Source organism: Corvus cornix, chromosome 1 (genome assembly GCF_000738735.6).
Source record: "Corvus cornix cornix isolate S_Up_H32 chromosome 1, ASM73873v5, whole genome shotgun sequence".
Taxonomy (NCBI): Eukaryota; Metazoa; Chordata; class Aves; order Passeriformes; family Corvidae; genus Corvus; species Corvus cornix.
The window spans coordinates 107912206-107935089 of record NC_046332.1 but is presented as its reverse complement, the minus strand read 5'-3'; the positions used below and the strand labels follow the sequence as shown (position 1 = coordinate 107935089).

The 22884-nt window shown below is 36.9% G+C and overlaps 1 protein-coding gene across 9 annotated transcripts in view; it reads left to right on the top strand.

Moving 5' to 3' along the window:
• Nucleotides 1-22884, top strand: part of DMD (dystrophin) — a 1178400-nt gene that overhangs the window by 768504 nt on the left and 387012 nt on the right. For all 9 annotated transcript variants that reach the window (XM_010394528.4, XM_019282745.3, XM_039551931.1 and 6 more), the window contains one exon: nt 14864-15039. In XM_010394528.4, coding sequence (XP_010392830.2) covers nt 14864-15039 — 176 coding nt within the window. The remainder of the gene's footprint in view (nt 1-14863; nt 15040-22884) is intronic.

Below are 22884 nucleotides of genomic sequence, written 5' to 3'. Positions count from 1 at the left end.
GTGCTGTGACCACTGCCCTGGGGAGCCTGTTCCAGTGCCCCACCACCCTCTGGGGGAAGAACCTTTTCCTAATATCCAACCTAAACTTTCCCTGACACAACTTCAGCCATTCCCTTGGGTCCTGTCACTGCCACCACAGAGCAGAGATCAGTGCCTGCCCCTCCTCTTCCCCTCACCAGGAAGTTGTAACTGCAGTGTGGTCTCCCCTCAGTCTCCTCCAGGCTGAACAGACCAAGGGACTTCAGCCATTCCTTGCATGGCTTCCCCTCCAGACCCTTCATCATCCTCATGGCCCTCCTCTGGATGCTCTCTAATAGTTTAATGTCTTTTTTATATTGTGGTGCCTAGAACTGCACACAGGATGAGGGGAAGCTGCACCAGGGCAGAGCAGAGCAGGAAAATCACTACTTTTAGAAACTTGGAAGTTTGCAGACATTATACATTATCCATAGAAAGCAAAAAGCATTTTGATTTTTACTTAAGTGTGACTCTTCCCTGTGCACTGTTACTTGATAGAAGTACAAGGGTACTTTTCCCCAAAGCCACTTTGCTGGAATCTAGTTCAGAGCAGCACCAAGTCCCCTCGTTGTCTATCACTCAGGGAAGCTGAGCATGTTAAAAAATGTACAACTTCACACTTCTGCTTCCTAAATTTCTATGGGTCTAGTAAACCACCCATAACCCCTATTAAATATTTCAGTAAAGTAAAAAAAAACCCAAGGTTTGGGGTTTTTTTTGTTTCTCTTCATACCAAGTCTATGAAATAGTAACACATCTTCAGAAAGAAGTAGCATTTCCTGAATTACTTGCTTCCTGGGTCCCCATCCTTAATTGCTTCCTGGGTCCCCATCCTTAGCCTGGAATGCCTCTGTTCTCAACACATAGTTCTCTCAGATTTGATTCATTTATTTCAATTTCAATTTAATCTCTGGTTGAAGGTGTGAGAAGAGCCAAACTCCTGATGTTTTAAAACAGCCTGTTTCTCTTCTCCTTAAAGATCAGGATGTAGAGATGCATGTTTTTCACTGAAAGAAAACTTTCCAATAAACATATTGATCTGCATTTTGAAACTGTGGTGCTGTTCTGAGAAAAATGTTAAAATTAAAATATGCAATGAACACCAGTTCCTGAAAGTCTTACTATGTTTATACTATGAACTACTTTGAAGCAAGCTGACGAATTTAGTAATCAGAAATGAAATTATGGGAATATGTAAATTAGATATCCCTTGAGTAGCAACACTGGCATGCTTAGAAAAGCATTTGAATTAATAAAAGATCAGACCCCAATGCTGTAATTATGCTCTGAAGAAGGAACAAGATGGATTCACAGGCTAAGATACTGAAGAAGATAAAATGTAGCAGGGATCAAGAAACACCCCAGTGGTTGTCGTAGGGAGTAAAGCCAGTCTACTTAAATTAAGATGATTCAGTTGGGACAGAAATCCTCTTCTCAGCACTAAAAGAGCAAAACCAGCAGCTCTTAGGAATCTAGAGATGATGGAGATATGAAAGGCAAGGGAAGGGTCAGCAAGATCTAAACAGAAGAAGAAGATGATGTGATGTCTGCTTACAAACAGTTGGTTTTTTGTCTGTCCCTTGCCACTGACATTCTCCCACAGGCTGGTCTCGTTCAGAGGGTTGAGACAAATTCTTCTTTAAGGGAGACAGGAGGAGGAGAAGCAGCAGGTAGATAATTAATTCTGGCTGCCAAAATCCTCTGGTAAATTATTTGCTGGGGGTTCTGGGGTCTGTCTTAAGTTCAGGACAGTTGACCTTGTGCTATATGATCCTTCCAGCACTGGGCAGGGAAATAACATTGTTGCTATAATCAGATTCCTTCCTGTTCTTCTTGAAAATTGAGTGTTTCTGCTGGCTTGGTTTATTTTGTTCTGCTTTTAACCTAACTAAAATCTCAGGCAATATTTTAGTTGTGTCTCTCTTATCTCATTGAACCAATACCCCTGGTTTGTTCCTGTTGTTGTAAGGCAAGGCCATAATGCTACGATGGATAACAGGAAAATTGTTAATTGGGGCTGTCCATGGTACCTAATACCACTTTACTTGCTTTGCACTTGAAGCTCCTGTATGTAAGCAGTTGCAAGCCTAAACTGATTCACCCTCTTGCCTACCACAGTAATTTTTCACAACTGGGAAGCCACTTTTGTAGGCTGGATATTGCTTAGGATACATTTATTCCTTTATAACTTGCTACAATTGCAGCCAAGTCAGTGTACACTGACTACTAGTCCAAATTTTTTTGCCATCATCTTCTTACAAGCAGGCAGAATGATATTAGTAGTAGGTTTTTCTATTTTTATCTGGTATGTGACTAATACTTAGTTTTGACAGAATAAAAAGTATTCAGAAACATTTCTTGTACATGTCAAAGATATATATTTTAAATATTAGTGATGTAGAACAAACACACAAGGATTTTCTGATTGAAAAATGTATGTACAATGTTTATTTGCTTTAAAATAAATTGTAAAGGGTATGGATGAAAATTCTGACAGAGAGGGTTATACAAATATATTTTATACAAATATACAAATGTAAAAATATATTTATATATTATTCAAATACTTGAAGGGGGAGATATCTGCAGTAGCTTATATTAAAGGGGGCTATAAATGACCAACACTAGAGAGTCAATATGCATAGCTTGTTCAATATTTCCAATCTGCCACTTTCATGTAATGGGTTGGGTTCTTCCCATATGTGGAAGCACTGACAAATAACAATCTATAAATTTCAAAACAAAGAGGTAATATGCACAGGTTAAATATAATGTTTGAAAGAAAAACAGGATGCTGAGGCACATGTGTCTATTCCAGTGTTGCTGGGTTAATGAATAGAGATGACACTTTCCAGGTATAGATTCCACAGGAAAGCAATTGGGGTTTTCTAGTTTTTGGTGCACAGAAGGTATATAAGAAATAACTTGTGTTATGCAGAGGTCTCGATAGTTCTGTAAGAATCAGGAAAATCTGTGAAATCATAAAGATGTTGTAACTATTTGTTTTTAATTGAAAACAAGCAAAATAAATTAGTTTAAATGTGGCAGAAAAAATTAAGAACTGCATTCACATTGAGTTGGATTAAAATCACTTATTTAGCTAAAAATGTTGTTGTGATATTAAGATAAATCCATCAGTATTACTGATGTCCTTGAAAACTTAAGACTCGGCTGTGTTTGAAGAAACTAGGCCATGTTGTTATTTTTAATATACTGGGACCTATTATGTGAGTAGCTTTATTTGTGATAGATGGAAAGAATTGAACATGGAGGACACTTTTTTCTTATTGTTGACGTTATTTTCTCAGTTATTGCTTTGCAGAGCAAGTAAGATATCAAAATGTTGCAAGTATCAGAAATTAAAAATAAACATGGTATCAAATTAGGCCAGAGTCTATCCTGTGCAGAAGTAAAATAAAAAGTTGTTTGACTGAGAATTGTCATTTTGATGACAATTTTGATGCTACATCAGTATGGAAATTAATATATTACAATGGCATTCAGTGGCGTGTGCTACAAAATCAGTGTGTAGGTTTTTGGGCTCAGAGTTGAATTTTATGCGCTTAACCTGAAGCATAATAGTTAGCATGCAGTAGCAGTAGAGTTTTTGCAGAAAAAAAAGTCTCTTCTTTCTCCCTGCAGTATTTCTAAATCAGTTCTAAAATTAAATTGAATTAATATACTAATAAGAAGCAACTGTGTAATTTGGGCTAGAAACACAAAATAGACCTCTGGTCATGCACTTTACAGTTCAATACTGAAATGACTTTCATCACAATTTTGTGTCACATTAGAAAGGGACAAGAAATGTGAATTTAAAGGTATATGGTTCATTTTAACAATTACATCTCACTGGGAAAAATAGGAAAGTGATTTTCTTTTTATATTACTATTATTATTATTACTATTATTATTATTATTATTATTATTACTATTAATCTGGTGACTATCTTTGTAAAACCACAAGGATTTAGTTTGATTGTGAAGTGTCAGCATTTGAAGACAATCCTGTTTATATAAATATTTTTTAAGATGGCTAAATTGCCAAGGTCAGCTCTCACCTGAACCAATAATATATAATTTGTTTCAATGCTTATAAGCCACAGAGAGTGTTTTTGTGGTGAGTTGACCCTGGCTGGATAGTAGCTGGCCACCAAAGCTGCTCTGTCACTCCCCTCCTCAGGTGGACCAGGGAAGAAAATATAATGAAAGGCTCATGGGTCAAGATAAGTACAGGGAGAGATCACTCACCAGTTGCTAACATGGGCAAAACAGACTCAACTTGTGGAAATAATTGTATTTATCACCAATTAAATCTGAGCAGGGCAGTGAGAAGCAAACCCAAATCTTAAAACACCTTCTGCCACCCCTCCCTTCTTCCTAGGCTTTTCTTCACTCCTGAGTTCTCTACATCCCCACCTCCAGGGATACAAGTGGATGGGGAATTAATTGGGGCTCTGATTAGTGCATCACACGTTGTCTCTGCTGCTCCTTCCTCCTCAGAGGGAGGACTCCTCACACTCCTTCCCTGCCCCAGGATGGTGTCATTCCCACAGTGTGCAGTTTGGGAACAGATTGGTCCAACATGGAGACACAGGTGCTGCCAGCCAGCCTGCTCCAGCATGGGCTCCTCTCTCCATGGGGCCACTGATCCTGCCAGGAGCCTGCACCAGCACAGACTTCCCTCGTTTAGGCATCCCCCTGATCTGGAGTGGGATCCTCCATGGGCTGCAGGAGCACAGCTGCCTCACAATGATCTGCACCACGGGCTGCAGGGGAATCTCAGCTCCGGTGCCTGGAGCACCTCCCGCCCCTCCTTCTCCACTGACCTTGCTGTCCACAGGGCTGTCGCTCTCACGTATTATCACATATCCCACTCCTCTCTCTCACTTCAATTACACAGGATTTTATTTCCCTTGTTAACCATATTATCCCAGAGTTTCTCCCACGGATGGCTCAGCCTTGGCCAGCAGCAGGTCCACCTTGGAGATGAACTGGAGATGAATTTGGAATTATATTTGATAGCAGCACAGGTAGCAGTGGCAAGAATCGGGAATTTCTATAGCAACTTGAGGGGTGAAGTTACTAAGCCACTAAAATATATTAGACTATTATTGCTTTTTAAAGGGCAGCAGCATAGACTGAAGAATTTGTATAGGTAAAATAATGAAATTGCCACTTTTATGACTTGTCTTCTAAAGAATGAATTTGTCACTTTCTAGAGACAACAGGCACAGTCAAGGGATAAAGTCTGGATGAGATTAAAACTTTCAAATAAATCTGGAACTCTTGCTGATTTAGAAGCTTTTAGCAGAGTATAAGAAGTTGTATATCTCCATTTATTTTGTTAAAATATACAATTGTGGAGTAGCATTGTACCCAACTTTGTCTGTAGTATCAGTCATGGATAGTGCCAAATGCATCTGGGGAAACACTGGTCCTCATGTCTTCCTAACTAAACAGCACCAAAATATAGAAAAAAAAGAAGTAATACAGAGAGCAGGATGGAAAAGTAGTCTCTTAAGGCTCTCCAACCAAGCAGTTTGCATACCAAATCAAGCAATGTTGTAACCACTGGACTCTGCCTAGCAGGATGCTGAGGCCAGAAAGCTCAGTGAGGGTTTCCTAGGGCCGTGCAATTGGTCACATCCCGGAGTCCATTCGGACAGCCCCGTGATCTGGCTCCGGCAGCCAGCGGTGTTACAATGCAGTGGATGGTAAAGAAGGCAGAGAAGAGTCTCTCATGAGGGTTTGGGATGGCTTTAATCACATCTTGTCCCCACGATGTGCAGAGGTAGAGAGACAGCACGGTCTGGGTGGGATGGTTTTGTCAGGGGCCCAGGGGCGATCCCTGGGCGGGGTTGGGGTACAGAAGCAAATAGGGGGAAACCGAGGGAGTGGCCAAAGCTAGGGAGGGAACAAGAGGAACATACAGAATCACGGGGTTAACAGGCCACCACAAAGCAAAATTTTTATATTCTTTGTAAACTTTTTATATAAACTATTGCTTAAACCACAAATAATTCTATTTATAATTTTATTCAAAGTGAGAATGAAATCTCCTTTTTATTTTACAATATTTATTGTTTATACAGAAAACAGGTCTGCAGCAATTTTCCTCTGGTTTCTCATGTACGGCTGATATACAAAACGAGTAACACTGACAACATAAACCCAGGTCTGCTTCATAGGGAGAATCTGCCCAGAGCCTACTGTCACCTCTTTCAAATGCTGCTCTTGAACAGAGTTGATAGTAATATTCAAGCCATTATAATTATTTCAATTTATGCTAAGAAGAAAACACTGCTTTAAATTATTGTCAACTCCTTAGCAAACATTGACTTTTTTTCACTGTTTTTTCACCTCTTCCATCTGCATCAGCTATCCTGAATTTCTATAACTCAATAATAATAGCACAATAACCAACATAAAGCACACCAAGAAACAAAGATTTCATAGCTGTTTGTCACAAAACTGCTAGGAAACAACATATACTCTTTGTTGATTGTTTTAATCCTAACAAAATTCCAGTAATGTGTCTCCAGATTAAATCACTGGGGTTTAACTGCCTAGAAAATTAATTTCTTCCTTATTTCTAATAGAATCTTGTAGAGAGGTACATACTTGTAATGGGTAAATTCATTCTGGTAACCAAATGGTAGCAAATTGTTTTGGGGATAGTTTTCCACCAGATGTTTTCACAGTTCTCTGATTTATATTGTTGCATCTGAGTAGGCACTCTTATGTCAACCTTATGGTTTTATGTGATTTAAGGCAGAAGAGAGATTTATGTAAATGACTGAAGATTAGAACAATTAATGTTGAATTTAGGACTACAGTTTTCTTGAAGTGGTGCATAGTACCTTTATGTGCTTTTTGGAGCTGTACTTGCACTGAATGAAGGAGAGGCAATACATTATTTTTCTCTTAAATCATTTTGTGACCGTTAATTTTTCTGACAGAAATTAGCTTGTTTGTGGTATTTCTTCATGTTGCTGCAGGGCTTTTCCATAACAATAAATTATTGTTAAGTACGTTTGTCTACCACAATGGAAAGAGGAAGGTATTCCCAAGATTGCTCATAGAATAGTTTCTGATTAAGCTTATCAGTAAAATGCTATTTCTGTCAATGACAAGTGGAAATGAGGTTGCAGAAAGATTTGTGTGATATACGGTCAAGTTAACTGAGAAATAACAAATAAAGCAAAATTATGCCATTCAGGTACCCTCTTAGGTAAGTGGGTAAGGCTTCCTATGAATCTTTAATTTACATAATATGGGAAAAGAAATCAAACTTTAAAAGATTTACTTAAAATCCTCATCCCCTCAATTATTTTTCTTTTTTTTTTTTCTGTTTTAATTTATATTAGGAATATATCTGAACAAAGAATTTATCTTTTTTTCATACTGCTCAGTCAATTGTCATGAGCACTGTGAAAGGCATCAGGATAAAAGGTGACAATTAGAAATGTGATGATGTAATGTATTTGAAATTGCTGGGTGAATTCTTTAATCATTTTTACAAGTTACTTCTCTTTGTATACAAAAAGTTTAGTCCTGGTTTCTTGGGGAAAAAAACAGCATAAACTGTATTAATTCTTCATAATATCTGTGATAGTTAAGTAAAAATGTAGGATTACTATCACAATATAGATCTTGAACAGTTAACAAGCATCCATTAAAAAAGACCAAAAAAATACTGATGCTTCAGTTAAAAAGTCCTAAAAACCTAAAACTCCATAATTTTTAATATTAACATATTTTTTATGCAGTAGGTAAAACTGTTATAGGATGGGATTTAACCAAATAGGGGAGTTTTGTCAAGTTTGTTTGTTTTTGGCAAGTTAAGGTTACTGGCAGCAGTCTAAACCAAAAAGAAGGACTTTAAAAAGAGAATCAAATATCAGTAAGAAACCATTTTGGTGAACATATTGTTCACATTCATTTTATTATTTAGGTAAAATACTCTGAACCAACAGGGATACATTGCTGCTTTTGAAATGCACGTGTTCAAGATGATTCACAAAGCATCAGCATGGCCCACATGAAGTAAAGGCATCTTTAGGTATCAAAAAATTTTCTGTACTGGACTTTGATACATGAAAGTGTCTGTAAAGTCCTTGTGCACAGCTGTGTAGAAATTTCTGCAGTGTAACTCTTAGATGTCATTAACCTGAGCATCACTGTGGGTCCTGTTAACAACTTGACTTCAAAGCATACACTGGTTGTCCATATCCAGGAGAAAGTTCCTTTGGCTCCTTGAATGATGCATTTTCTTAAAAATAAATGTATTGTGAAAAGAATATTAAAAGAAAAAGAGTGGCATAACATTGGAAAAAAGCTTAAATGGGTAGAAGTCCAAAAGCATAAGGATGGCAACTCCCAAAACACAAAATAGTTCTCTTTGCAGTGATTTGCAGCAAGCTTGTAAACAGGATTAGCTCTAAGATCCTTTGTATAGCATTTTTTAGTTAATCTTTGGTTGTAGTTAGGGGAAGGTAAGCCTCAGGACTGATTAGGAGAGGGTTAAAAAGAAAATAATAGAGCAAGAAATAAAATGACAACACATGATAGAATCCTTGAAAAATTCAAACAAAAATAATAAAACAAAAAACAGCATGGGAAGGAAATTAGTAAAAGATGAGAGGGAAGACATGTATTTTACTGTTAGGTATTCCCTCAGAAAGGCTGAGGGAATTGGGATTGTTCAGCTTGGAGAAGAGAAGGCTCCGGAGTGACCTTATTGTGGCCTTTCAGTGCCTGAAAGGAATTTACAAGCGAGCTGGAAAGGGATTTTTTACAACAGTATGTAGTGACAGGACAAGGGGGAATGGCTTCAAACTGAGAGTAGTTTGAGATTGGATATTAGAAAGAAATTTTACACTGTGAGGGTGGTGATGCTTTGGATGCCCCATCTCTGGAAGTTTTCAAGACCAGCTGGGCCAGCTTTGAGCAGCCTGGTCTAGGGCAGGGTGTTGTTACCCACGGCAAGGGACTGGAACTAGTTGATCTTTAAGGTCACTTCCAGTCCAACCCATTCCATGATTCATTATATTCTTGTTCTCTCTCCTTTTCAGGGGATTCCTACCTCACATTTAGGCTATAAACTGAAAGCTCTTGCCAAGGTGATACTAGGAATGCCTGTAGATTTAGGGTCTCTCAGATCTTTAATTTTCTTAGGAAAGCAGCATACAATATAGTTGGAAATTATTTTCTAAAAGATAATGGTGTTACGAACAACTTTATCAACTTAGCCACAAGCAGTTTTGATTTGTTCAATAATTATCTTAAGAACAGCTTTATAAGTCACAGATATGCTAATATTGATGCAAAAACCCTTGAGTGTTTGGAGGTACAAATTGAATAGTGTTTTACATACACTTGGGGAGGTCAGAAGTGAAGCTGGAAGTGTCAAGTTAACTCCTATGAGAACTTATCTTTCCACTTTTTCCTTTTTTTTTTCCCTCATTTCCTTTTTTTCTTATGCTTGATTCAAAATATATCATAAAGCAGCAGCTCTTGTGTTGTCATTAAGCAGTTTCTTCTAGAAAGTACAAACGAGAACTAAAATTAATACCAGTAGTGAACGAGGCCAGAGTTTTCAAGCTGATCGTGGGAAGTCCCCTGCTATTGCAGAGACAGCTCTTTTGACTGGTGAATATTTTCCCCTGTGCTTATCCCATATTTCTTTTTTTTTCTGTTCCACTTGGAAACAGTGTGAAGGAGTGTGTATAATTTTTCATTTTATTTAAATGTTGGAAAATAAAAAGAAAGTAATTTATTCAAAGATGCATCATATTAATGTTTTGGCAGTTATACGTTACTATCCTAAATGAGCTGAAATCATTATCAAAGTGTAAAACCCTCTGTATGAGAGGTAGAGGTCCTTCAATATAAAGTTTCTGCAATTTTTAGTCTGAGAGATTATTTAAACCTTAATTTAATGGTTGGCCATTTCCTGCTTATACTTGGGTATTAAAAGAAAGAAAAATTAAAGTGATGGGTATTTCTAATATCTTCTGCTTCTCTCAGTAGCTTAAAATGCAACACGTTTAAAACAAATATTGCGTAAAAGTATCTTACTCAAAATTGTGATTAGCTCAGGGTGTATGAATATAGAATGATAGAACAGTTTGGGTTGGAAGGGGCCTTTAAGGGTTATCTAGTCCAACGACCCTTCAATGAGCAGGGACATCTTCCACTAGAGCAGGTTACTCAGAGTCCTGCCCAGCCTGACCTTGAATATTTCTAGAGATGGGACATCTATCACCTCTCTGGACAAGCTGTTCCAGTATTTCACAACCCTCATTGTGAAAAGTTTCTTTCTTGTATCTATATAGTGAGGTCTTTTCTGAGTCTTTTCATTCTTAATATCACATAAAAATATAATTTTTAATTAAATTTGTTGGCTCACTCTGTTCATAAAGTGAAACTATGTAATTGCAAGTGTAAGTATCTCCAATGGCCTTTTGAGTAAGCTGGGAATCCAAAGGGCAATGTGCCCTTTTGCTTTGCATTTCTGTATGAAGAGCTGAAAGTGCAAGTGAAGGTGCCTGAAACATTCACAGTCAGTATTCCTCCTGGAGAACCATAAACCATAAGGCCATGGGAGGCAAGGTTGTGCAGGCTCCCAGCAGTTCGCCATCGTGCAATGTGTGGCAAGGCTGGAAGGGGATGTTAGCAGGAAACTATAGCGGCTGGCAAATTTTAGGTAATAATATAAGTTGTGAAAAACATCTTTGTGGTTAATAGCTCTGGGATGGGTGTAGGAAAATGTGGCTTTGAGAAAAGCAGTTAAAAAACTTTTGTTCTCTTCATACAAAATTTCTTTTTAAAAAATCTAAATGTCTTCATGGGAGGCAGTGCTTTGTGCAGTACCCATTACCAACAAAAATCTTTTTCATGGGCTGTGGAATCCAGGAAAACTTCATCAGCACATGTGTTTCTGTTTAATCATGTGAAAAGTGTCAAATGCATAGAGTACTTGGAAAAAAAGCATCTCAGATTGAGTACTTTATGGTGATCTAAGATGCTGATGGCCAGAAGGCTTCTCTCATGTTATGGTGGGAAGTTCACACTTCAGCTTCCTACGCATCCTGTGCAGGGCTCCCATTCCAACATTAAGGATCTTAAGTTCCAAGACCACCCCTGCCACTGAGCCAGCTATATTCTTTTTTACTTTTTAAGGCCTATTACATAATACGTCAGAGGATAAATGAGAAAATTCCTTTGTTTAACTTTGTGTCAATTAAAGTAAGTGTGGAAATCACGTACCAGTTGCTGTTTTGTGTTTGTGTATGCTGGGGGAGGGAGAAAAACTAATTTATGATGCTGTGAGCACAGGAAAAAGGGTCAGAGTATTTAAATGGGCTTTCACTTAGCATTTCACTTTATAGTACTATACTGACTGATTGTTGTTTCTGTCATTTAGAAAAATGGAAACATAGATAACAAGTAATTTCTACAAAATTTGCTTCTAAAAGCTTCGGAGTTCTAGAACTAGAATTTCCCTTCTTTGTTCCCCTTGCCTTTGTGGGAACCTAGAATGCAGAGAATATTTCTTGGCCTGTTTTGAGACGTTTTTCCCCTCTGGACAGTACTGGTTTTGACCTTTGTCCATAGGAAAATTTGCCTAGCCTCTAGGAAGAATTTGAATCTACAATGGTGTGAATTAGGTGATAGAATACTATGTGAGATTATCACAGGGTGAAAAATTTAGAGTTTTTAGGTCTATTTGCATAGTAAATAGATAGAAGTAGAAAACCTCAAAATGGAAGATAATTTGTAGTTAAAAGCTTCTTTCTCCTTCTTCACTAACTCCATATTTTGCAGCAACAGTGGTTTGGGATGATTGGATACAGAATTCCACAGTTCCTGTCTACATGATTTAGGAACTTGTTGGACATGGGTAAAAAAGTGGAAATATCTTGTGTTTTAAGCTTTCATTGGATAATTCACCTTTAAAAAGGCTGGGAGATCTTGATAAGTTGTCTTCTTGCTGCATTCTCTGCTCTGTGCTATGTCTAAGCCATGCCAGTGGCTTGTACTCCTTAGATAAGAACTAATAAACACCTGTCTGGAGACTGAGAAGCATGAAGTCCCATTTGCCTCCTTTTTTCTCCTGGCAAAAATCTGAACGTCTCCCCCATCAGGGAAGACAACAATTAATGACGCAGACAGCGTTAGCCTTGATCTCCTACTCCAAATGAACGGGCCTCTGCATAGAAGTAGAAGCTTTGTTCTGAGTTATTTTTCGGTAGGTACTATGGATCTGATCTTCATACATGTGCATGCAGTAGCACAAAGGTCTCAAGTGCCTAGCTGGAAACAAGCCACTTATTCTAATATATTTTTTCTCAAACTATACATTGTTTTGATTTACCCATGTAATGATCCCTACTGCACAATGCCAAGGCTCTAGTGCTAAAAACAATGTGAAATACAGTGAAAATGTGCAAAAACTCGGTACTTGTTTTAAGATGGACATTACCAAAAGAGAAGTGTGTAGTGGAAAGACCAATTCAGACTTGCAAGAGTAGGCAATATTTGCATTTAGACAAAAGACCTAGCCATTGCTTCTGTTTATTCCTAATAGTGGAATCATATACCTGAAAATAACAATCAAAAGTTGGAGCAGGTGTTTTTGTATTAATGTGCATCCTAGAAATAAAAAAAATCTAATACGTCAAAGTAAGAGGCTTTTATGAGTCTTTTCTGGGTCTTAGAAAATCTTGCAGTTTCTGATACAAAGTTTAAGATACAAAGGTATCTTAAAAACCTTATGTATTCCATAGGCAAAGCAATTGTGCTGGGACACTGTGGGGCAGCAGGGTGGTTGAGGTGACGTGACTGGAGTGTTACGTAGCTTGCAAGGATCCTGCAGAAAAATGTTTCTCATCCTATCCAAACGTAATAAAACGGGATGCAGGTTACTGCCATGTTATGCTCATTACAGCTACTTATTCTGAAACTGTGGGTCTTGAAAATAGTTTGGATAAAAAACCCCAACACATCAGCAGAACTCAGTTTTTACTGACAGGGATCTAAGAAAGGGATAATTTGGGAGTGGTGTGTGTGTGTGTGTGTTTGTGTGTGTTTGTGTGTGTGTGTGTGCACTTTAACAACCTAAAAAGAAACTGTAAGAAAACCAAACAAAAGCGTAGTAAGAATAAGCTAAACCTCTGCTTCAGCTCTGGCTCCTGTCCAGGACTGTGGGTAAACACCACAGCAACCTGCCGACACTGACCTTTGGGGCCCAGGCTCTGCTGGTGTTGGTGTTCAAGGTGTCCCTGTAAAATTTGCGGAAAAGCTGAAACAGGGCATTCAAGTAACTCTGTGCAGTTTAATGAATGAGTAGCTGGCAACTGAGTTTTGATCACATTAGAACAAGTAAACTCCCAGAGAGGTTCAGTTTGTGAACTTCGATCATAACTTCATGACCAAACGTATGTATTTAAAAAAGCATGAGGAATAGTTACGGTCATCTTTTACATTCCTGGAAAGTTGTATCCTGCCAATTTTAACTGTTTCATGGACAAATTTTATTTAACATTAGTATGCAGGTTTTCTGGCCTGCTCTGCAGTTTGTATTATGCATTTAGAGAGAGAAAGCAAACATCTAATTTTGTTCCAGATTGATATACTGAAGTATTTGGTTTCCCCCAGAAAAGGTAGATTCAGCATTTTACTGGAAAGCCCTTGTATGTAGATAGGATCCAGACACGCTTCCTGAGATTGTGAAAATCTGTCATAAGTATTAATATCACAGTGTAGACTGGTGACGTAATTTCAGTTCCTGCTCATTTTAGCAGTAAACTGTTGAAAATTATTTTACACTTTTCTGCTTGTTTTCTGAGGAATTCAAGGGAAAAATACTCATGATCTACTGATGACTAAAAATATGTAAATATTGATTATTTATAAATATGAACTTGCTTCAAGCGGCATACACTGTTAAAATCTAAGCTACAGATTCAGAACTGTGTTGTTTTTAAACATGAAGTAAGGTAGCTACAGGAATACATCAGGAAAAATTATTTTCTTTTATCATAAAAGATGCAGGAAAAATGTATCCCAGTGCGTTTAGTAAAAGTTGATAATGATCCATATCAGTTATATTTTGGTCGTTTTTAATTCTGTGTGTAAGTAGAAACATTGCAATACTTTTTCTTAGGAGTGTAGTCCCCCCGAGTCGTGTTTAAAAAAAAAACAAAAAAAAAAAACAATTAACAAACACCAAACTCCAAACCAAACCTAACAAACAACAGCAGCAAAAACAAAACCAACCCCCCAAAAAAAACCCAAAGCAAAACCAAAAACAAGCCCGAAACAAACAAACAAACAAAACCAAAAACCACAAGAGAGAATGGGTTATTAGGCTTCTCACAACTGGAGAAAAATATGTTCCTTAATGGAATCAGAAGTTTTTCAGTCTCTGTTTCCCTGACACTGCTTATTTGAGTTGATAGCTAATAGGATCTTCACACATTGTGGAGTTTAAATCTTCCAGTGCTTTGTAGGCTATTAAATAAATGTGATATATACATTTGGGTGTGTAGAAGTACATTTGTTCACAAGTTTTACTTATTAATTGATGTGCAGAATATTACTCTAATGATCTCTAGTAGACAGCAATATAGGAGGGGATAAAAGCCTGCAGAGATGTACTGAAAGGTATTGGTTACAAAATGATGAGATGTCTTTATGTCTACTCATCCTTGAATTTTTCATTTGGAATTCAAAGAGTGAAAACTTTCACCTCTTTCCATCTGGCCAGTATGTGATGAAGCATTTTTTTCATGCTTAACTTCCTTATGAAGACGTGAATATGTTGGGTATTTTGCAGGAGCTTCAGGATGGCATTGGGCAGCAGCAAACTGTTGTCAAAACATTGAATGCAACTGGTGAAGAGATTATTGAGCAGTCATCAACAGCAGATGCCAAGGTGCTGAGGGAACAACTGGAAAGTTTGAATACCCGGTGGAAGGAGATCTGCAGACAGTTGGTGGAGAAAAAAAAGAGGTAGGTTAAAAGAGGGTAAAAATATTGTGAAATTATTTTTTGTTATTTTAGATTTGATTCTGGTTTGAACTTTCAAAGGAACTCTCAGCTTCTAGAGTTCTCAAATATATAAGGAATTATCAGTAATTAAATTTTACATCCTATAACTTGTTCATACATTATAATTTGTTTCTTTTCTACTCCTGTCAGTGACCACCACTCCCTTCCATACTCCCTATTTTTATATTTTAACTCCTAATGTTTAAAAAAAACAAACAAGCATACATAATTGCTCAATTTTGAGCTAGAACAATCCATTTACAGAAGTTACAATTGGTTTATAGTCTTTTTGCTTGTTTGTATCTTATTAAAGCACATCTCTGTAGTACTAATAATACCTTGGTTGATTTATACAGGTAATCCTAATCTAGTTGATCTATCAAAATTAATGCCATTGACATCTACATTTCATATGCTGGATAAAAAGAATGGATTTATCAATTTGGTGTTATTTATGATCACTTTTAGATCAATTTCTCATGCAGTCACAGAAAGCTAGAGTGTTTGAGTTAGAGATAATATAAAAATGGTTTTATACCTTTAAAAAGAGGATTTCCCCTGTTCAACTAGGTTTTATTAAAGAATATGTTTTTGACCTAGATGCTAGGCCTAACTGGATATGCCATTCTGCTTTAAAATACAGTAGAAAATACAGGTAGAGCTTTCTTCATGCATGTTTTTTTAAACCCCAGAAAATTCTTTATAGAGGTACATTAATGAGTGCTGGAGATGTCCTAGAAGAACTGGTAGTAGTGCAACAAGTTTTTTTACTTCTGATATGTTACATACCATTTTTTGTTCAGAGCCATGGGGGAGAAAAAGCTGTGAAAATGTTTACTAGAGTCATAAGGGAGTGTCCTGAAAGGTTATTACTGACTCTAATTATGATTAAAGTTTCACTTGTTGTCAGTCATTGGAACAGGCTGCCCATGGAAGTGGTTGAGTCTCCATGGAATCATAGAATGGTTAAGGTTGGTAGGAGTCTTAAAGTTCATCGAGCTCCAACCCTCCTGCCATAGACAGTGAGCCTTTTACTAGATCAGATTTCTCAGTGTTCCCTCCAGCCTGGATTTGAACACTTCCAGGGATGTGAACTCCACAGTCTGTCTGGACAACCTGCATCGGTGCCTCACAATTCAGAAGCAAATAATTTCTTGCTAATGTCGACTCAAAACCCTCTTTTATCTTAAGGCAATTCCCCCATGTCCTATCACTACATTCCCTTGGGAAAAGCCTCTTTCCAGCCTTCCTGTAGTCCCCCTTTAGGTACTGGAAGGTGCTATAAGGTTTCCCAGTGGTATTTAAAAGACATGTAGATGTGTCACTTAGGGACATGGTTTAGTGATGGGAGTGCTGGGTTAACGGTAGGACTCAATGATCCCAAAGGTCTTTTCCAACCTAAGTGATTCTGTGTTAAAAGAACAAGATGCAACAAGTAATCTACAGCTGTCAGAAGCTTCAGGGATGCTTTAAATAATTCTTTCTGCTGTATTTCCAGGTGTTGATGGTACTGTTGCTTGTTACACAAGGGAATCCTTGGCCTTTATTTGTCACATTAAAAGCTGTTCTTTTGTACATTGGAAACCCATCTGTGTTTCCAAGCATTAACTTGTTATATAAGTGCTAACACTTACAAAACAATAACACATCATTTTAACAACCCTGTAATCTGCTCCGGCAACACAGAAGAAAGAGATTGGTGGTTGAGCTTTGCCTGAGAATATGAAATATGTTTCTGTTCTGATTAAGATTGTTGTTGTTCATTCCTTCATTTATCAGTAGAAATGTCTAACTGAATGCTCTTTTGGCTCAATGCAGTGTTAGTAATATTACATGGAGTTTCTTGGCACACCCCACATTTTAAGGGAGACTAGGATTTGTTAAGTGGGAATAATCCAGTTATGTTCCCCAGGTGAAGGTTCTTAAGTAAACACTTCCATATGCATTCCTCCTTTTGGTCTGTTTGGTATGTTGACTGATTGGTTTGTTTTCCTCTGGAACAGCAGCTTGTGTAATTTTGAGGAAAATGATTGCAGAGACCTCAGTTAGCGAACTTTGCGTGAAGAAACGCATTGCACCAGGAGGAATAGAGATTGTGTTGTGTTAAACTGATGTAAATGTTCCTGGTGTACTCACTCTAGTGAGACTAATGTGCATCAGGATACTTCTATTCATCACCCAGTCTTCTGGGCTGTGTCAGAGCCAGGAAATGCTTTTTGCTCCCAGGTCTTGGAAACATATCCTACCCTAGCTTCTGCCACCACATATGTGGCATTTTGTTTTCTTCATCTTTTTACTATTCTAGAGTGGATTTTCAAAGGAAAGAAACCTAATTGCCAGGAAAAAGTGGTGTGTTCTAAGTAGGTCTCAATTATTGATGAACCTGGGCATGAAAAGACCATAGGCTTATCAGCTGCACAGTCTTTATATAGCCATGGTGTCATGGGATTTTCATAACTCTTATGACATCTATAAGTTTTTCATTATTTGTCCTAATTTGGTTTTGGGTACAGTCAGGTTCTCTCTTTTTAAGACTTGAAACCCATGTCATCCAAAATGCTTTAATTTATCCTTAAGATCAAAGCATGAGGTAAACAAAAGTTGAAGTGGGTTCTACTTGCAGTCCAGAAGAGCTAATATAGTCATGGCATTGCCCAATGCGTGTGTTGGTACTATGTCAAATTTATTTAAGTATCTCAGTAGAATATAAATTACAAGAAATATGGGTCAATTGACATATTATGAGTTCTCTTTTTCAGAATAGCTTTAATAGACTTATATAAAAAGGCACCTGCAAAGTCAGAATGCTTATATCCTGGCTAACAGAAGTTTTAATAGTCCTTTTATATTTGTCTATGTTTCCTAAAAATTAAATTTTCATAGTTAAAAGAATTTTACTTTTATGAAGGGGATTCTAATATTTTTTTAAAGTCAATTTTGAGAATGAGAAAGTGGAAGCATAGTTTAAAACCATATTGGAAGAAGGTGGTGCTGAAGGGAGAGCAGACTGGATATAATGCATTTTCATATAATAATTTCAAAGAAAAATAAAATAGATATTAGCATTTAGAACCTTCTGCAAATCAGAAAAGAAAACTGACTCTAAATTTTTAATAGGTTTCAAGTTTTATTCTTTGTAGTTAATACATTATGCTCTGCTTTAAAGTTGATTCTCAGTAGCTCAGAGGAGTAGTAATCGACTGAAATTTTGTTTTCTATTAAATTTTTTTGCTCAGCAGATCTCAAGATAAAGTGTCAAGAAATTAGCAATTGAATGGACTCCAGAAATGAAATCTGTTAGTGATTTCAGATTCAAGTGTAATGTTGCTATGCATTATTTAGCAAGGAAAATTTATATACTGTAAGCTCTGGTTTTGCTATTTGCTTACCCAGATGAAAGAAATTGATTTTGATAATCCTGCACAGTTTTATATGAGGACTTGAAATTTTATGTGGGGCATTGACAGTCCCTTCTAGACATATTTTTCAAGCTGAATTCAAAGATCAGTAGGGGCTGAGGGGAGGAGGGGAGCAATTACAGGAGTAACAGAAAGCAGTACAGGTATTTTTAGAAGGTGCATGAATGTGAGAATTTAGTTGGAGACAGGAGGTGTATGGTGACATTTCCAAGAATGCCGATGACATTATGCCTCAGGTAGTCAAAGGTTGATTTGATAGTGGGAACTCCAAAACTGAGCAGATGGGCAACAAGTGGCAGATGATCTTCATCAGAGACAAATGTGAGGCAAGGAATATTTCAGACAAACAGACTATCCCATACTTAAATGATGCTGAGTTTGTTACAACTCTAGAAAGTGATCCTGACCTTATTACTGACAGTGTTTGCTGGCACAAGATGGAGTGGCAGCAAAAAAAAAAAAAAGCCATAACAATTTAGGCTGCATCAGTAAGGGTATTACAAACAAAAAAAATGCTGTTTTGCTGATATCAAACATCATGGTGTACTCATGTTGGTTACTATGTGTAGATCTTTGCACATGTCAAAGGATATAAAGGGTACACAGAAAGTATTCACAGAGGCAGGCAGATAAAATGAGCCAAGGTTTGGAGTGGCTGTGCTGTGAGGAGCGACTAAGAAGGTGGAGATCTTCAATCTGGAGAGAAATCTCAGAAGGCATATGACTGAGGTTTACAAAGTTGAACTGATGGGTAAATTAAATGCGGAATAAAATGTTATTGACCTAATTCCTCAGTACTAGAAGTAAAGATTACTTGCTGGAAATGTAAGAGGTGGTAAAATGGATTTAAGATTTACATTATGGTTTCTGAATGTCTGAGATGTGCTGGCCACAGAAGGTTATGGAGGAAATTATCATGACTCAGCCCTACAGAATTCTTAACCTAATGACTGTGGATCCTTAGAGAATATGTGGTGAATGGAGTAAAGAAAGTGGCTGGTCTTCTGTGTTCCCCTTAACCACCATCTCTTGTTACCAATGCTGGTGGCTCTCTGTTGGGCTTTTCTGAAACACGAGGGTATTTTTCATGTTCTGGTGCACTGATTATATTTTGGGGAGGGGAGGAGAAATTCTACAAAATTGCTTTGTCAGTTTTCCTGAGGTTGCACAGTTAAACGGTCTATTATTTATTTGTAGGAAAATACAATACCATCAGTGCATTGATAAAGACCTTGTAAATTCAAAATATTTCCTGTCACCACCATGAACCCCATGGTTAGTTGACTTGAAAAGGGGAGATTTAAACAGGATGTAATTCGAAGAGTTTCAACATGTTAATCCAGTTTTCATAAATAATTTGGAATAAATATTAAACTACCTGAATAATAAGAACTGTAAACCAGATCAAAACCATTATATTCCATAAATAACTGAAACTGATCGTAGGTTCACTAGATGCTAATATTAATCTCAGTGACAGACTGGCAGTTTTAATGAGTAAGAATTATTTGGACCACAAAAGGTCAACTTAATTAAAAACAGACAAGAAAACAAACTAAATCTCAAAACAATTTGAGGAACCTGTACTGCTCTTCAGTAAAAAGAAGCTGGTTTTCAGTTTTAAAAGGTGAAATGCTGATCCCAAGCAAAGCACAGACTTAAGATTGACTTTGAATCTCCTTTCTTTGGTACTGAAGATCAAGAGGTTATGCTTGAGTTATGTTTGCTTAGGATGTTATCTCCCACTTGCCTTTATCTAAGAGTTTCAAAGCTGTAGAAGTTTGAATTCAGTGTTTAAAGTTTCTGTATCTTGCAGTCTAATCCATCCAGCTAAAAATTAGATGAGAATGTAATTTTAACACATCTAGTCATTTTATCTTACTGAAAACTTTGAAATAGACCAGGCAGTTGAATAAAGTAGGACTTGATTAAAAGTCTGATACACTGGTAGTTAGCAAATTGGGAATTTAATTGAGTTTTTGTTAACATTTTGCTACAAAAGACGTGTTTTGGAAAAGTTGGAATTCGTACTCTAGTAGTGTTACTCTGAAAGAGAGACTTTGGAGACCATGGGAAGTCACAAAGGCCCTTTGAATAGATGCTACTAAGCCCAGGCAAAAGAGGGGAAATACGAAGCTTCTCCTTCTTCATACTCCAGCATTTTGAATACTGAATCTTCTAAACTGAACCGACAGAAGTTCACTCTGCCTTTTCATCCCCTCAGTCGCATCAGGCCGTACCATGCTGTGTCTGCTCTGAGACATGCCTCTGGGACATCTGAGTTTTGGATGATTTAGGGATGTGGTGACTTGCCATTAGGGCCACTGTGTGCAGCAAGCCCCAGGGCTGTGGCTGCAGCTTGGTGCTGCTCTTTCAGGAACCCATGGGCCAGGCAGGGATAGCCAAGGGAACATACATAGGAGGAGAAGCAACATCTCACATAGGTGCTTCATAAGGGGAAGCTCATAAATGAGACTCTTGATAGACTTGTAACTGTAGTGCTGGTTGGTCTTTTCATTTTTTTCACCTTTGCTAAAAATTTCTTGTGTGATTTTTGAAAACAGATGCCCAGGAAATAGATTCCTTCAATGTTTCAGAAGTAATCCATTTAGGGTTTTTTATTCATCACGATCTGACATTTGTTAAAATTGGGTTCAGTTGAATGGAAGAGAATTTTTCATTATTTTAGCTGCAAATACATTTACACTTTTAATGAGTTTGAACCTGTAGACTGCCTGTTCAGATCTCTACCCAAGCGAGTTTGAAGTAATTATGGAAAGAATGACAGAACAAAGGCTGTTTACCAGAATACTTCCAAGTACTTTCCTGAATACAAATACAAGTTTTCTATTCTAAATAAAAATTGTTATAAAGTAAATATACTTTTTAATATTTTTCATACAATATCTTTACTAAGGTATTCTTTTTCTTCCATAACAGACTAGCTGCAAGTGATTGCTTTCCTTTACTTGAACACTCACTATATTGAAGGCTGTGATTAGCTTCATATTGCAATTTAAAAACTGGTTTAGGATGAAGAGATTTTATGACAGTTATGTCAATAAATATATATTTTCTTTCCAGCACATAATTAGCTACATATTGAATTTTTCTGAATTTTTTTTTTGACTATTCAGATTTCTTATAATGAATCACTAGAAAAGAATTACTGGCATAAATCTGTATTGTGTTTACAAGTAGTTTAGCTAAACTTCTTACTGTTTATTATTTACATCTAAATACATTTTCTAAAGTTTGTGGGCTATTTTAATTTTACTTATTTGAATTTCCTTACGCTAATGAAGCATATTTGCCCATTCTGTAGAGAAAGAATGAAAATTAATTTTTTTTCAGTAAATATTTTCTCTAAATTTTTGTTACTATTTTGGTGGCCTCTTATATTCTCAGTAGCAGCTACTAAACACATTAATTCCTAATCTTAGAAATACAATAAATACTGAATCGACAGCTGAATGTTAAAATGTGAAAAGGCACCAAAATATTATTGGACTTACAGATGGGAATATGAGTCACAAGTGCAGATCTGTCCTACTTCTATGATTGTATATTTTATTTCTATAGTTGACACCTCTCAAATAAATCCAACATCACTCGTGTGCAGTAACAAACTCTTAAACATCTGGTGTGTTTCACTAACTGTTTACAGGTTGCTATGGTGTTGCTATGACATTGTTGACTATGGACAAAATACTTGAGCTGCAATATATATTTCACATGGCTTCTTGATACTGCGCATGAAAATACAGGCTTACTGATACAGGCCATGAATGTTTATGTAATAGTTAACAAATATATCTAAGGATAGTTTGAAAAAAAAATAAAAATCTTTCCAGGGTCTTTTGTGGACTGCCATAAGAATTTGTTATTGATTCAGTTTAATAATGGTAGGAAAATTAATCCCTAATCTAGCAATTATCATATATTCAAAATGTAATTAGGAAAAATAATTCATTTACTCCTTAGTATTAAAAACTAAATATTGATACATTGTCTTCTGAAAGTATAATATATATAAGATTCCTCTAAAAAGATGTGCATTCAGAATAGTTGACCAAGGGATCCTATTAATTTAGAAATACAAAGAGAAATCTGCTATGTTTTACTATGGAAAATACTGAGTAATGTGCCTAAGAATAGCAGTTGTATAGAAGACGAAAAGTTGCATATGAAATTCTGTGCTTCTCTGCTATAGTTTGAGAATTTTCCATCAATCAAAATGGGTTATATTTCAGGGTTAATGAAATAAAACTTTTGCCAACAGAGAAGGGGCTTAAAAGCTTTTTGGGAACTTGGGTTGGTTTATAAGGATAAGGCAGTTGCATCTAACAGCATGAACACCTGTGCTGGAGATGGATCTGCTTGACTC